Raw genomic sequence first — 14039 nt, forward strand, 5'->3', positions numbered from 1 at the left:
TTGTCTCGTGAGCTGCGTGGGTAGAGTTAGTCATGGGACATCCGTCGCTTTACGCATATTCCGTAGAACCGCTAGGACCGGGGTCTCGGTCAAAACCATTCCAGCACATCTACACACATTGCGCTTACTCTTCAAACCCCAACAGCGCTTACTCTTTCAGCCGAGCATACATCATCATCATCATCATATTCCACGGTCCTGTCAAACTTTTATCTAAGCCCAACCCCAACCCCAACCCCAATCTACTGCAACCGCTGAATGACCTTGATCAGATCCGCCGACACCCCCATGGCAGTGACATCGCCACCGGCACCGGCACCCTGCACGATCAAGGGGTTGGCGCCGTACCGCTTGGTGTAGAAGCTGATGATGTTGTCGCTGCCCTTGAGGCCGGCGATGGCGCTATCCTTGTCGAACTTCTCCAGGCCGACGCGGACCTTCTTGGCGCCGACATCGACACTACCGACGAAGCGCACGACCTTGCCCTCCTTCTCGGCCCCCTCCTTGATGACGGTCATCTGGCCATCGAACTCGGGCAACCGCTTCATGAACTCGGCAATGCCCTCCGCCGTAGACGGCACATCGGCCAGCTCCTTGGGGATGAGCGACTCGATAGGGAAGGAGTCGGGGCTCTGGACCTCCAGGCCGGCAATGCGGGCGAGGATGGTCAGCTTGCGCGCGACGTCCATGCCGTTCAGATCATCGCGGGGATCGGGCTCGGTGTAGCCGAGCTCCTTGGCCTGCGCGACGACCTCACTCCACTTGGCGGAGCTGGCCGCACCCACGGGCGCGAACGTGTTGAAGAGGAAGGACAGCGTGCCGGAGAAGACACCCTCAATGCGGGTGACCTCGTCGCCGGTGGCGACCAGGTCGCGCAGCGTCGAGATCACGGGCAGGCCCGCGCCGACGGTGCTCTCGTGGTAGACGAGGGCGTTGCCCTCGGCCGCGGCGGCGAAGATCTCCTTCCACAGGCTCAGGTCCGACGAGAAGCCCTTCTTGTTCGGGGTCACGATCGAGATGCCCCGGCGCAGGAAGGTCGGGTACGACGACGCCAGCGCCGGGTCGCTCGTGTTGTCGACAAGAATCGACCGGCCCGGCGCCGAGGACAGGTACGCCGCGATCTCATCGGGAGTCAGCGCCCCAGACTTGGTCAGCTGCGGCTCCGCCGAGGCGGTCTTCCAGTCCGCCGCGGGGATGGCCGGCGTGTAGGAGGGCGTCGGCGAAAGGAGCGTCTGCGTCGACCGCGCGAGGAGGATCAATTGCGGGGCGTTGGGCAGGCGCGCCAGCTGGCTGAGGAAGGAGGTTCCCACGCCTCCGACGCCTGGTTGTAAATGGGCTGGTCAGTATGGGCGGGCACTTGGCTTGCGGTGAGGGGGAGGGGTGGCCGTGTTGGTGGGGGAGCAGCAGGAAACACAATGTGCAATTGTCGTTGTGGAAGAACGGGTGGTTTGCTTTTCAGGCTACTTACCAATAACACCGAGATAGATAGGAGCAGGCATGATGAGATGGTCAATTGGTCTGTTTCTGGTTGATACCTTATCCTGAAGTAGTAGGAAGAGGGGAAGAGGAGAAGACCGAAGCAGCTCAGCTTCAAAAGCCGCTGCGGGGCAGCGCTGACTCATCGTCCTATATCGGCGCACGCCATGTGGCTTGGCAATTTGAGTGGCGCAGGTGCATCCAGCAGGAACAGTGCGCGATGTCTAGTATATTTATGAGAAAGCCTGTATAGCAGTACTGTGCGGGACCTTCACTCTTCGAATCATTTTGCATACTTCCATTCTGGATTAAGAACATCTAAGTATGGTGTAGACTTGTACCGTCGGAGTCAATAACCTCATCAGAACAATATATTTCGAGCGTTCTTGGCATATTTCGCATAATCAGCATTAGTTACGCTTAAACAACAAAGCCTCTGAGAGCAAGAAGCCCCAGCTCATCTTGTTCCTCTGGATCTCTTTGTGGTCGATACTATTCTGGGCGTATCTTGTTCGACCGCTTGGGGTGCCATTGTCATGAAACAAACAACAAAGAGAAACATGATATACCATCGAACCAACGACCAGGTTTATTTTTGATCATATAACACCTGGAAAAAGCATTCTGTATATACAACCCTTCAACTGTTGCATTGTAATGTTTTACTTTCCAATGTCTATAGCCACAAAGCAATGTGTCAAGCTAGCGTTGAAGGACTCGAGCTGTACTTATCCTTCATGGTTGCCCGCAGTGACTACTAGTACCCATCGTCAAGCATTCACCGTGACTACCACTATCTGCATCTTGTACTTTTGTATAGAGAAGTTTTTAGTTCGTACAGAGATCTTACACTAGAGATATTATACTCAGACATGACCGAAGAAAACACGCAAGCGAAGCAAAGGGCAGAGACTCCACCCGCCAAGGTAAGTTCACGTCGCGCACTGCTCTACGCACAGAAACTCAACGATCCCTCGATAAGGCCCTCACCATTAATCCTAACCACACAGAAACGACGAACCTCCCTACGGCAAGAATACACAATCCCCCCACTAGAAGTACCCCCCAACAGCATCCCCTTCGTAACCCGCCCCTGGTGCGCCATCAACGGGGGCAAAGGCACCCCCCTCCCTCGACAACCCCGAAAAGAAATCCAGAGCCTGCTTTGGACCGTCCCATTCGGCTACCGCCCCGAAGATGGGACCTTTACCGTGACCGATGAGCTGCTCCAGACACATCTGACGAGACTGTACGCCCAGATCCAGCGGTTCCGGGAACGCTACTCGTGTACCCTGGAGGAGATCACGCAGTTAGCGCCCATGAAGAAGAAAGCGATTCTCCAGCATCTGGGGTCCTTCTGTCGGTGTAGGGACTGGCCCTCCATCAACAAAATGCTGAGCCCCAGATCCTATGAGCGGTTTCTGAACAAGTTGCTGGAGACGGTGCTGGTGAAGCAGTGCTATGAGAAGGTCATTTCGAATCCGTTCTTCTATGTGACGCCGTCGGTGGCGGTCGGTGACGCTGGCGGTTCGTCCTGGTCGTTTGGCGCGGAGCTTAGGGGTTTGTATGAGATGCTTTTGAGGGGTGAGTGCGTACAGTTGTTTGTTTCGAGGTCCAAGAAGACGTATACTGAGGATTTATGCTGACGAACGGTTGTTGATGGTTCCAGCAAATCCAGCCAAGGCCCATGAATGGCGGCAGACGCTGACGCACCTCCTGCAGGCGGATTATCATGGAGGATCCGACGATTGGCGGGTGGCCTTCGCAGCTAGCGAGAGCTTAGAGGCGGCCTGTCAGAGCTTTGCCCAGAGCATGCTGGGGCAGTGTGAGGCATTTCGCGTGCTTCTGCGGGACTCGGCGGACAGCGAAGGCAGCGACGAGCGGTGTCGTGATCTGGTTGAGATCTTTCGAGTCGCGGCGGAGCTGTCGGTGGGGTTTGCGGCAAGGAAGGACGGGTTCGTGTTCCATTTGGATGCTGAGCATGTTCCGCATACGGTTGCGCTGATGCGTGAGAGGGTCGTAACCAAGAGTGGGGCTTGGAGGGGAGTTGAGGCCTTCAAAGGCCGGCGTCCGGTTCTCGTTCGGCATCCGCTTATTGAACGTTCAGTCTTGGTTGGGGAAGCTCAGGTGAGCGACCGGGGGAGGTGTAGAGAGGAATGGCGGAAGGCGAACGAACACAGCTTTGATTCGGAGGAGGAACTCAATCGAAGACTTGATTTGCATATGCCGATGTTCAGCGTGGGTGACTCGCACCTTACCCCGGTCTATCATGGCGATTACCTTTTCGTGAAAGAATAGGGGCTGGACGAGCTTTCGATATATGATTAGCCTTACGTTTTACATCCCGCTAGGGTTCGCGCAGCGTTCTTCAGCCACATCTTCGATTACCGTCAAGTGGCTTGTATGTATAGTAGTCTATGAAATGTGATCCATCTCGACAAGAGTCATTGTACAAACAATGAATCTCGTGTCGTTAAGACAGCTGTTCGGTTTCCTCGTCTGAGAAAAGGACTATAGGATCTAGTGCCTTCGCGAAATCCCAAAAGCCAACAGGTCGTATTAGTTGAAATGGAGCCAAGCCTGCAACTCTAGTCCCATTTCACAATGTCGGAAAGGTCTCATTCAATTGCCCCATCGGATGACGGAACATGCTTTTTGAAGCATCGTCCCTATATCGATTGTGTGACAACAGATTCCATTGTCGAAGGCGAACTGTCGAAGCTGGGGTTGCGCCAGAGGCGCGGTTTGGTGTGACCACGAGTGAAAAGAGATATCAAACTCTGTGACTCCTCGTCACCTCATATCTGTATCCTCATTCTCCTGTCCATTACCACTGCTATCCCCGCCTCTGGCACCTGCATCATTCCCTCCCAACGTCGCCGCCCCGGGCTGTGTTTGTTGCTGCTGCTCACCGGCCGCAGCCGAAGCCGAAGGGAAACTCAAATACTTCCAATCCTCGATCTCCTCGATGATACACTTGAGCCGATCCCGGATACTCTCCACCGCATACGTCCCCAAGATCAGCCTCAAGGGCGGGTACGAGCAATGCCCAAGCTGCCAGACCAGATGCGCCGCCTTGACCGCACTCGCCGGCTGCTTATCGCCCAACCACATGAGCATTCTCTTGGCATGCGCCGCCGGTGACGTGGAGACATTATACGGCTCGCTCGGCGGCTTGACGAGGAAATGCCCATACAACGGCAGCGGGGACGTCAGATTATGCTCATTGGTACCCATCCCACCGCTGCCACCAAACAAATCCCGATGCATATGATCCGAAACCAAGTCCCCGGTGTCATCCCGCCGCATATGGCCCGGCTCAACCAGCGTGGTCTTGACATTGAAATGGTCCACCTCGTACAGCATGCTCTCCATCAGCCCCTCGACCGCGTACTTGGACGCGCAGTAAGGCCCCAGCCCGGGGACGCCCAGCGCGCCCGACGTCGAGCTGAAGATGAGGTAGCGGCCGGCCCGCCGCTCGCGGAAGTGCGGCAGCGAGAGCTGGATGATGTTCAGGGTGCCCGTGAAGTTGGTCTCGAACTGGTCCCGGATGTCGTACTCGTCCTGGTCCTCGCAGGCGCCGATCACCCCGTACCCGGCGCAGTTGGCGATGATGTCGATGCGGCCGAAGCGCGCGATCGTCCGCTGGATCACCTGCTTCACCGTCTCGCGGGCGCGCACGTCGCACAGCAGGCCCAGGCAGTTCTCGTGCTCGGCCTCGAGGTCGCGCATCGCCTCGGGGCTGTTCTCGAAGGTCCGACCTACGGCCGCGACCAGGTCATCGCGGCTGAGGGCCGTCTTCACGAGGGAGCGGCCCATGTGGCCCGTCGCGCCGAAGATGAGCCATACGAGCGGTCGCGGCGGGTTCTGCGGACCGGGCGGGTCGGTGGTCGAGGGGAGTTGGAGCTTCGGCTCTCGGGTTCCTGGGGTGGTTGCGGCGGAGGGGGAGATGGGATTGGTAGACGATTTCGGAGGGGAGGCGTAGAGATCCATCGAGGATGCAGGAGGAGGTCGTCGTACTCCGCGTGTTGACAGGGACGAGCGCCGTCATTCTGTCGGTCACATTTTCCCCGGACGCATTCCCCGCAGCTGGTCCGGATGGTCACGTGATAACACTCTTATCGATCACTGATAAAGAAGGTCCCTCGCTGGTCTGGTTCAGCTGACAGTAACATACTGTTTATATATTACAACATAGCAGGAGGTTTGACAAACTTTGAGGAGCATTGTCTACATCCCACTTAACTATGAAACGATGTAACAGGGTGATACGCAAATAGGTGTTATAGTATTCTAAGGAAAGTGGGATGATAAATAGGACAAACAGCTGTTATATGCCATAGAAACATTAGTATCATCAGAAGCAGTTATGGAGGCCAGACTGCATTCGAGTATTTGTTGAATAAGGTCCTAATCCACTAAGGGGGAATAATGCTTCGCAGTACCTATGAGTCAAGATCACTACGATACCTTTCTGGCACGCACTTATTCAGCCTCCTGTGGCAATCATTCATACATAACAATAAGCACATTTGTGGAATATAGACTCCAGTAAGTTCTACGTAGATTCTGTGACTGAGAGTCAAGTGAGACTACGTCACGGCCCGCGGCCCGCACGGCCTTTGGGCCGCCACGGGCCATGGCCCTTACCCTTTGTGCCAGCGCATGCATGCCTAACTAGCTTGGCCGGTATCTCGTGTATAAGGAGCGCTTCTCTGTCTTCTCGGGCATTTTTTTTTCTAAACTGTCATCAACTTCTGGAAAGGCTGTGGTCTCTCGTTCGAGTACCGAGGTTTGTACCTGTGTATAAGGAACTGGATACTGAGACTAGCACGACGCTACGAGGTTCGGAACGGGCATCAATACTGTACATACATCAGCTGTACATCGCGCAATATGACTTTAGATTCTCGCTCAACTTCGATTCCATGTCTAGAGACGGGGCAGCGGCAGAGGGCTCGCAACAGAAAGCGATTGCGAGCCCTGGCTAGGGGATCTAGGGAGAAGGGGAGCTGGAAGAAAAACGTGAAGGTGAACGCGAGGGTGAAAGCGAAGGTGAAAGCGAAGGTGAAAGCGAAGGTGAACGCGAAAGTGAACGCGAAGGTGAACGCAAAGGTGAACACGATGGTGAACGCGAGGGTGAACGCGAGGGTGAACGCGAAAAGCAAGCGAGAGGAGGAGAGAGGGGGGGAGAGAGGGGAGAGAGAGGGGGCGAGAGAGGAGATGAGAGAGGAGATGAGTACCAAAACAGTCAATGTGGAAGAAGACGAGAGTCAGCATAGATGGGCTGATAGTCAGGAAAGTGTTGTGCACGATGATACTGTTTGCGGTTATAGTAAAAACCCTGCGGATCCCAACAGGTATGATCCGGGAAATTGGAACGGACTCTTTGAGGGTTAATTTGGAATTTGACGGTATTGAGTCAATGGGCTTGATACTCGGTCAGTGACGCTCACTTTGCACTGGGTGGTGAGCGAGGGGTTCTTTGAGCGCGTTCAATTGTTGTTCGACGCGTCTGGGGAAGTGTCTTTTTATTGGTTGATCGCGAAGCGCACTTTATCTGCTGCGGTTTTACAAACCATGGATTTTAAATCATGGATGCTTGCTGACCTTGCTGCTGGCTGTTTAAGTTGATTTGGAGTTGTGTCTTTTCTGTTTGACATTTTGTTTCTTTATGTTTTGACTTCTACGGGATACTTGTATTTCTTGTTTGCATGCTTTTGATTTATATACAGATGAGCAGAATGTCAAGAATCGCTTCGTAATTGTCCACGAGCCATATAACCCAGGCTATTACTCTGAGAGGCACTTATATTATATACTGTGTGGAGGACTTGAGCTCTAACGAGTCGTCTAGCCAGTACAAGCTGAAGACAGAGCGCCTAACTCTTACCGAGGACAGTACATAAGAGCAACAATCACTATCGCCGCGATCTCGGCTAGACCCGCTCGGAGACGGCCGACGTGGGGACCACCACCGTGCGGCCGGACGAGTATATCAGCATCTTATTTGAATCCGAACGCCTTCTGCTATTTATCTGTATCAGGAACCAACTCAACCCCCTCTATACCCACCTTACCTCAACCGTTTCCATCCACACCCACTCACCATGTCCACCTCCCTCCCCGCCCTAGCAACCCTGACGTCAGAGCCCCGAGACCGCCAATTCCAAGTGCTGGACACCCTCTTCGAGCCGTCGCCCGAACTACACACCCTCATGGCGCCCGTCCTCGCCCACCAAACCTTCGACAGCTACGCGAGACTGATCGACGCTGTCGGCGGCCGCATGTCGGCCCTGTCCGCGGCCGACTCCTCCAAGGACCGCGAGATCCTGTACGGGATCCTGGGCTCGCATCCCCGGCTGGGACGGCCCAAGGCCGGCCCGACGGAGCATCTGAGCGAGCTCAGCAGGAAGGAGCAAGCGCAGCTGAACACGGGGGCGGAGGAGCAGGCGGAGCGACTGCGGGTCTTGAACGCCGAGTACGAGGAGAAGTTTCCGGGGTTGCGGTTTGTGTACGTTCTTTTTTTCTGATGGGTGTGGATTTTTTGGAGTTAGAGGGGGACTAATTGATTGGTTTAGGACCTTTGTTAATGGGAGGGATAGGGATGTGATTATGGAGGAGATGCGGAAGAGGATTGATAGGGGGGATGCGGAGGCGGAGGTTGAGGAGACTATTCAGGTATGTTGACGGAGATAATCTTGTGGTGGAGGGATGCTAATTGCATCTTGTAGGCTATGTGTGATATTGCGAAAGATCGCGCGCGGAAGTTGGAGTAGGGTTGGCTCACAACGTTGTTGAATGTTGTTGAAATGCAACTCAGTATCGGGTCACCGATTATTTCTCAATTTGAGATACGCCTATTACTTTTGCACTAGGATAATGCGACGACGTGACCAAGAATGTATTGGGTCGTTCAACGACTTGCAACAGCACTGGGGATGACAAGCTCTCTTTAGATCTATATACACGCTGGTTCCCAGGTCCCACCAAAAATGTGGAAAATCTAGTCCATCATTCATAACTGTGGCATCTTATTTTCCGAACGCCTCCTTCTGCTCCGGCACCAAGGTGATCATCTCACCCTTCTCAACCGCCGACCGCAGGTTGTTCAAGACCAAAAGCTCCATCTCCCGCTGCGTCTCGTACGTCATGGTACCAATGTGCGGCAGCAGCATCACCTTAGGGTTGCTGACCAAGCCTGGCTCAATCTCAGGCTCATTCTCGTAGACATCCAGACCAGCAGAGAGAACCTGTAATCATCAGCACGTACCCCAAACTTCCCTCAGGGTGGTATCTTACCTTGCCGGATTCGAGCGCAGCAACCAAGGCCTTCTCGTCAATCAGCGCTCCACGGGCCGTGTTAACGATCACAATCCCGTCCTTCATCTTCTGGAACTCCTTCTCCCCGATAATGTGACGGGTCGACGCATTGAGCGCCAGGTTCAGACTCAAAACATCGGAGGTAGCCAGCAACTCATCGAAGGAGACATACGTAGCGTCTCCCTCGAGCTCCGGAGACAGCCGTGACCGGTTGTGGTATTGGATCTTCATGCCAAAGGCTCTTGCACGGTTGGCCATTTCCTATCCTCCCAGGTCAGCAACCCCAACTCGTATCGTCTTCCCGGTAATGACAGCAACTCACGCGACCGATGCCTCCCATGCCCAGAATACCCAGAACCTTACCCTGGGGATCACGGCCAAGTCCCGTTTGTCCTAGGAATTTACCTGCTCGAATTAATATCTGCATCAACCTTTCACTCCCCTCGAGTGCAAAATGACCTACCCTCGCGCAGCGAAGAAATTGGAATATAAGCCTGGCGCAGCGCGCCGATCATCAAGAAGATCCCCACATCCGCTGTGGCGTTGTTGACCGCGACGGGGGTGCTCGAGACGGCAATCCCTAAGTCCCGCTCTTTTAGCAATTGATGCCTACCAGCAAGAGTGGGGAAAAATACCTTTCTCTGTGCATCCCTTGACATCGATATTATCGTAGCCTGCCCCGTTGTGGCAGATGTATTTGAGGGACTTGGGAAGGACGGAGAGCAGCTCTGCGTTGAAGGGGCCGGTGAACTACCCAAACATTAAATGTTGGTATGTATCATGAAATGATCAGGGAGAAAAGCTCGTACCTTTGTGGATGTATTCGAGCGGTAGATCGCGACCACGTCGTCGTATTGGCCCTCCTTGCTATTGCGGATGAAGTCGTCGCGGGTGCCCTCGGGGAATTCCTAGATCGAACGCATTAGATCCGTTGTCGCCTCGGTGCTTGCATGTGCTTGATTATGGATTGCACAAAAGGTCTCACCTTGAGGGTCAGAATGGCGGATAGGTCTTCCCATTCCTTGCGGGAATGGGTGATTGCACCGATCAATAATGCGGCGGGCATGATGTCAGAGTTGGAGGGGGAAAAGAAGGGTGTGCGCGGGGTAAATGTTGGTGGGAAAAGTTGTGAGATGCGATTGAGGAATGAAGAGAGGAGAAGAAGAAAGGGAAGGAGGAGAAATGCAAGATTAGAAAGTCAACTTAACTACTGAACTCCAGAGCCACATGTGATTATTCATTATCTATCTCGCCATGACCCCATCGCAGCTTTGCCTATTTCCTTCCTATTCAATCAAGTTCCAGCGACTGGCTGTTTTGGCTGTCTTGCTCCAGCGATCGCGTGGGGGTTGCGTTGTGTATTACCTGCGGGTTACATTACTGGGACAGAACTGTATTACACGGGGGACAAAGGCACCAGTTCTTTGTCCGACAGGATACTTCAACTCGTCACCGCAGTTGAAACTCTGAGTGAACATAGCTGTTGCGAGGAGGTACTCTGGTTATCTAACTATGCGTCCTGTTCCACCTGTTCATGCTGGACCGTCGTGTATTTTGTGAGTGTGTCAAGAAGATACTGATACTGTACCATACATCCTCTATGCGCGGATAATACGTCGGCTATTGAAGATACGGGATCAAAACCCGACGCGGAGAAAAGTCCGGGCTGACCCCACGCCGGCTACCGCTTCAATTCCCAATCCCCTCATCTCTCCGCTTGAGTCAAATTAAAGCATGAGTGCTCCTCCCCTCCTCCCATTCCAGTCTAGAGACACTCTCACGTTCCTCAAACAAGTCTCTGACTGAGCTCATCATGGCTACCCCTACAACCACCACAGCGCTCGTCCTCCACGGCGCCAAAGACCTTCGTCTAGTAAGTGCTACCAGCTATTTTCAACCCCGCATTTCCCATCACAACAACACCCACCACCCCGTTGAACCGCAGCTAACCACCACCGGAGGAATCGCGACCCCTCTCCCCGCCCCAAGGCAACGAAGTCCAAGTCGCCGTGCGCGCCACCGGCCTCTGCGGCTCCGACCTCCACTACTACACTCACGGGCGCAATGGCGACTTCGTCGTGCGGGCGCCCATGTGCCTGGGCCACGAGTCCTCGGGCGTGGTGACGGCGATCGGGCCTGAGGTGACCAGCCACCAAGTCGGCGACCGCGTCGCGATGGAGGTCGGCCTGCCGTGCCGCCAATGCGCACTCTGCCGCCAGGGCCGCTACAACATCTGCCTCAACATGCAGTTCCGCAGCAGCGCCAAGGTCTTCCCGCACCTGGACGGCACGCTGATGGAGCTGACCAACCACCCGGCGGACATGTGCCACAAGCTGCCGGAGCGCGTCTCCTACGCCGGGGGCGCGCTGGTCGAGCCCCTGGCCGTGTGCCTGCACGCGATCCGGCGGTCGCGGCCCCCGACGCGGGACGAGGTCGCCCTCGCGCAGTCGGTCGGCGAGAAAACCCCGGCGCTGATCTTCGGCGCAGGTGCCATCGGCCTCCTGCTGGCCGCCGCGCTGGCCGTCTCCGAGAACTTCTCCTCCATCCTGGTCGCCGATATCGATGCCTCGCGGCTGGCCATCGCCGAGTCGCTGGGCCTGGGGCTGAAGACCGCCCTGATCCCCAAAGCCGATCCCGCCAGCTCGCCGCCGCCCCCCAAGGACGCGCCGCACGCCGAGCAGACGACGTATGCCCTGCAGAACGCGCAGCGGGTGGCCGCGGCGCTGAAGGAGGCGGACGGTGCGACGTCGGGATTCGCCCGCGTGTATGACTGCACGGGCGTGCCGGCCTGCGTGCAGGCGGGCATCTACGCTGCGGCTTCAGGTGCGGTGCTCGTGCAGATCGGGATGGGTAACCCCATCCAGACCCTGCCGGTGGGCGCCGCCGCCCTGCGCGAGGTCGATATCATCGGGGTCTTCCGGTATGACGGCTATGCGTACCCCGCTGCTATCGCGCTGATGGCCAGCGGGAAGTTTGATACCGTGGAGCAGCAGGTTGTGACGCACCGGGTCAAGCTTGCGGATGGGGATCGGGCCTTCTCGCTGGCGGGCAAGGGTGTCGATGAAGAGGGTAAGCCCGTCGTTAAGGTCGTTATTGAGAGCTGACCGGGCAAGTCTTTTCCCTGTTTGATTTTTTGTATGTTATTTTATGATTATACCCAGGAGATGGTGGGGCATGAAAAATTATGATGACGCGAGCGATTATGGTGTTACGATGCATGGTGGGGTAAAGGTTAGAGATTATCATAGCTGTCAATAAGTTTGAGCCTACCCAGGTGATGATAGAATGAACCAGAGTGATTTGATTTTTTCGATCAACTCAAGATGTAGTGGATTCGGATTACTGCCCAGATGCTTAGATCGCTAAGGCTGAATACCATTAAAGCACAACGAAGTGGAGAAAGAAAAGGCAAGTGACACGCCCGTGACCGTGTTGAGCCTTGTTTTGCTGCCTGAGGCGTGGATGATAGGTAGTAGATCCTCAAGTCCTTAGCTATACGCGGCTGGGTTTTCCGCCATGGGGTTTCTGGGTTCAAACTCTAGTCATGGCAGTTTTCTCCCCTCGCTTTTCGAGGGATTTGTGTCATTGATGTGTCGTGGAAAGGAGGGATGCGGTATGCGTTGGCGCGACGAATGGACCGTCCCGAATCACAAGCCCACATAGGCTGTGCACAGTCGTGTGACGTTTCGCAGCGAGCAATCCCCATCAGGATCTATCTCCCTTCGAGTAAGTTGTCTCGTGCTCTCTTCACCAAATGCCAGAGGTAACAGTCCAGCAAAGATGATAGCCACGATGAGTAGCACATTCCGATCCTCCACTATCTGATTTGCCAACCCGTTACGTTCTATATGTCGCAGCAGTTGAGTGGTCATCTTACGCGCTGATCACCCAAGAACTTTCGAGAAAGCCCCTGAGAATACTCTCGCACCTAGCCCTGCGCATATTCCCTCTACTACACTCGTACCGCCCTCGTCGATACAGCACTGCCAGAGATCTGCGTCGACCGACCGAGAGTCCCGCTATTATCTCAACCTCAATGTAAGCCCGATCAGTGTAGCATACGCCCCGATACTCAAGGCCGTGAGGATCAACACCGCATTCCCACTGGTTCGAAATTTGTGCCGGTTGATCCCATCCTCCCCGAGCTCCGAAAAGAACTGCTTGTTGCCCTGCTGGCGGCGGTAGAGGCCGATCATGAGCACGCCGGTGCCGTAGATGGCGAACAACGCGCCCGTGCTGTAAAACTCATTGGTAAAGATCTTCAGGACGACGAGGGCGAAGGAGAACTGCGAGAGGGCGGTGCGGACGTAGGCCCCTTCGAAGGTGCGCTGGGCGGCGCGGACTTCCACGATCTCGTCGGAGGTGAGTGCCACCGTGCGGGCACGGTGCATTCGCAGGTGGTAGCGATCTGCCGCGCGACGCTGTGAGTGGTCATTGAAATCAGCATGCGACCAGCAACTTGTCATCGAAGGACGAGGATTGAAAGGCCCGGGTCAGTTCTTTGACGCACCTCAAACATTTCGACGCGTCATACAGGGTACCTGATGTGGTTCGTCGATGGGGCAGGGTGAGGCGCGGATAAGAGTGAGTTGTGCCAGCAACAGCTTCCCGACGTCAGAGTCGTCTCTTGTTGTTGGCAGACCGACTTTTTTTTCAAGGGGATTATGAACGCATTCTCTTTTGAACTGGAAAGAGTGTCAGCTGGTTGACCGTCGAGTTTCTTTTTCTCTTGTTGCCGCTCACGTGGACCAGCTGCAGCTGGAAGTGGCTTAGTTTGGAAGACGCGATATTGCATCAGACCATCTCCAGCAACACGTCGCGGACTTGGACAGTGTTGGGAATTTCTGGCGATCCTTCAGATGCCACAAATTTGTGCAGAATGCAGTTCAAGCTGGTATGGTGATTTATGACTCGTTACATCGGTCAGTAGCCCTGGGAGTTCGTGGTTGGAGTTGTGTAAGTCAGAAGTACTGCAGTAACAAGAGTCAACCTGGAAGGGAGCGGGAAGCGATGATATCAGCCTACTGGGTTTCTCCACCAATAACGATTCTCCCTTCTCTAATCCTCAACGCCAGAACCCGTCGGCTATCGAGATTGCCCAACTCGGTCAGAGAGCCACCGCCTCCCCCATCTTTTGAACCTTAGAACGCTTATCAGCCCGCTGCTATCGGTCTTCAATGAGCCGATCAACTTCCTGCTCGGTTACTAAAATGGGGGTCTGGACATTGCATTGCTTGGCC

The 14039-nt window shown here is 54.9% G+C and overlaps 8 protein-coding genes across 8 annotated transcripts; 4 read left to right on the forward strand and 4 right to left on the reverse strand.

Annotated features, from left to right (window-relative positions):
* Positions 1-242: 242 nt before the first annotated feature.
* On the reverse strand, positions 243-1499 carry ASPACDRAFT_54995 (homoserine dehydrogenase; the record flags this gene model as incomplete). The annotated part of the gene is made up of 2 exons (XM_020202944.1): positions 243-1321; positions 1469-1499. The coding sequence occupies 2 exons, from the start codon at positions 1497-1499 to the stop codon at positions 243-245; spliced, it is 1110 nt and encodes a 369-aa protein (XP_020052025.1).
* Positions 1500-2307: 808 nt separating this feature from the next.
* On the forward strand, positions 2308-3790 carry ASPACDRAFT_1891526 (uncharacterized protein). Its single transcript, XM_020198626.1, has 3 exons — positions 2308-2402; positions 2436-3060; positions 3146-3790. Exons 1-3 carry the CDS (start codon positions 2349-2351, stop codon positions 3772-3774), a joined length of 1308 nt encoding a protein of 435 aa, XP_020052026.1. The 5' UTR covers positions 2308-2348; the 3' UTR covers positions 3775-3790.
* On the reverse strand, positions 3777-5519 carry ASPACDRAFT_1859925 (SDR family oxidoreductase). The gene has a single exon (XM_020197710.1). It carries the CDS (start codon positions 5467-5469, stop codon positions 4270-4272), a length of 1200 nt encoding a protein of 399 aa, XP_020052027.1. The 5' UTR covers positions 5470-5519; the 3' UTR covers positions 3777-4269.
* A 647-nt stretch (positions 5520-6166) lies between these two features.
* On the forward strand, positions 6167-7023 carry ASPACDRAFT_126485 (uncharacterized protein). Its single transcript, XM_020196938.1, has one exon. The coding sequence runs from the start codon at positions 6373-6375 to the stop codon at positions 6874-6876; it is 504 nt and encodes a 167-aa protein (XP_020052028.1). The 5' UTR covers positions 6167-6372; the 3' UTR covers positions 6877-7023.
* A 563-nt stretch (positions 7024-7586) lies between these two features.
* On the forward strand, positions 7587-8255 carry ASPACDRAFT_1875833 (2-oxo-4-hydroxy-4-carboxy-5-ureidoimidazoline decarboxylase; the record flags this gene model as incomplete). The annotated part of the gene is made up of 3 exons (XM_020198070.1): positions 7587-7990; positions 8058-8157; positions 8211-8255. The coding sequence occupies 3 exons, from the start codon at positions 7587-7589 to the stop codon at positions 8253-8255; spliced, it is 549 nt and encodes a 182-aa protein (XP_020052029.1).
* Positions 8116-10061, reverse strand: ASPACDRAFT_126487 (D-mandelate dehydrogenase-like dehydrogenase). Its single transcript, XM_020196939.1, has 8 exons — positions 9785-10061; positions 9609-9707; positions 9435-9549; positions 9263-9379; positions 9122-9204; positions 8779-9060; positions 8211-8729; positions 8116-8157 (listed from the first exon to the last, which is right to left on the reverse strand). The coding sequence occupies exons 1-7, from the start codon at positions 9863-9865 to the stop codon at positions 8511-8513; spliced, it is 996 nt and encodes a 331-aa protein (XP_020052030.1). The 5' UTR covers positions 9866-10061; the 3' UTR covers positions 8116-8157; positions 8211-8510.
* Positions 10062-10464: 403 nt separating this feature from the next.
* Positions 10465-11944, forward strand: ASPACDRAFT_1891529 (NAD(P)-dependent alcohol dehydrogenase). Its single transcript, XM_020198627.1, has 2 exons — positions 10465-10672; positions 10761-11944. Exons 1-2 carry the CDS (start codon positions 10613-10615, stop codon positions 11901-11903), a joined length of 1203 nt encoding a protein of 400 aa, XP_020052031.1. The 5' UTR covers positions 10465-10612; the 3' UTR covers positions 11904-11944.
* An 877-nt stretch (positions 11945-12821) lies between these two features.
* Positions 12822-13318, reverse strand: ASPACDRAFT_64176 (uncharacterized protein; the record flags this gene model as incomplete). The annotated part of the gene is made up of 2 exons (XM_020203972.1): positions 12822-13220; positions 13310-13318. The coding sequence occupies 2 exons, from the start codon at positions 13316-13318 to the stop codon at positions 12822-12824; spliced, it is 408 nt and encodes a 135-aa protein (XP_020052032.1).
* Between the last annotated feature and the right edge of the window lie 721 nt (positions 13319-14039).

The sequence above is a fragment of the Aspergillus aculeatus genome (assembly GCF_001890905.1).
Source record: "Aspergillus aculeatus ATCC 16872 unplaced genomic scaffold ASPACscaffold_19, whole genome shotgun sequence".
NCBI lineage: Eukaryota > Fungi > Ascomycota > Eurotiomycetes > Eurotiales > Aspergillaceae > Aspergillus > Aspergillus aculeatus.

Excerpts from the sequence above, each read along its gene's own strand:
- ASPACDRAFT_126487 (XM_020196939.1), bottom strand. The coding sequence starts at position 9,865 with ATGCCCGCCGCATTATTGATCGGTGCAATCACCCATTCCCGCAAGGAA. Across the intron at positions 9,708-9,784 it reads CCGCCATTCTGACCCTCAAG|GAATTCCCCGAGGGCACCCG; the intron begins GTGAGACCTTTT and ends CGTTCGATCTAG. Across the intron at positions 8,730-8,778 it reads CTGCGCTCGAATCCGGCAAG|GTTCTCTCTGCTGGTCTGGA; the intron begins GTAAGATACCAC and ends TGATGATTACAG.
- ASPACDRAFT_1859925 (XM_020197710.1), bottom strand. The coding sequence starts at position 5,469 with ATGGATCTCTACGCCTCCCCTCCGAAATCGTCTACCAATCCCATCTCC.
- ASPACDRAFT_1891529 (XM_020198627.1), top strand. The coding sequence starts at position 10,613 with ATGGCTACCCCTACAACCACCACAGCGCTCGTCCTCCACGGCGCCAAA. Across the intron at positions 10,673-10,760 it reads GCGCCAAAGACCTTCGTCTA|GAATCGCGACCCCTCTCCCC; the intron begins GTAAGTGCTACC and ends CCACCACCGGAG.
- ASPACDRAFT_1891526 (XM_020198626.1), top strand. The coding sequence starts at position 2,349 with ATGACCGAAGAAAACACGCAAGCGAAGCAAAGGGCAGAGACTCCACCC. Across the intron at positions 2,403-2,435 it reads CAGAGACTCCACCCGCCAAG|AAACTCAACGATCCCTCGAT; the intron begins GTAAGTTCACGT and ends CTCTACGCACAG. Across the intron at positions 3,061-3,145 it reads GTATGAGATGCTTTTGAGGG|CAAATCCAGCCAAGGCCCAT; the intron begins GTGAGTGCGTAC and ends TGATGGTTCCAG.
- ASPACDRAFT_126485 (XM_020196938.1), top strand. The coding sequence starts at position 6,373 with ATGACTTTAGATTCTCGCTCAACTTCGATTCCATGTCTAGAGACGGGG.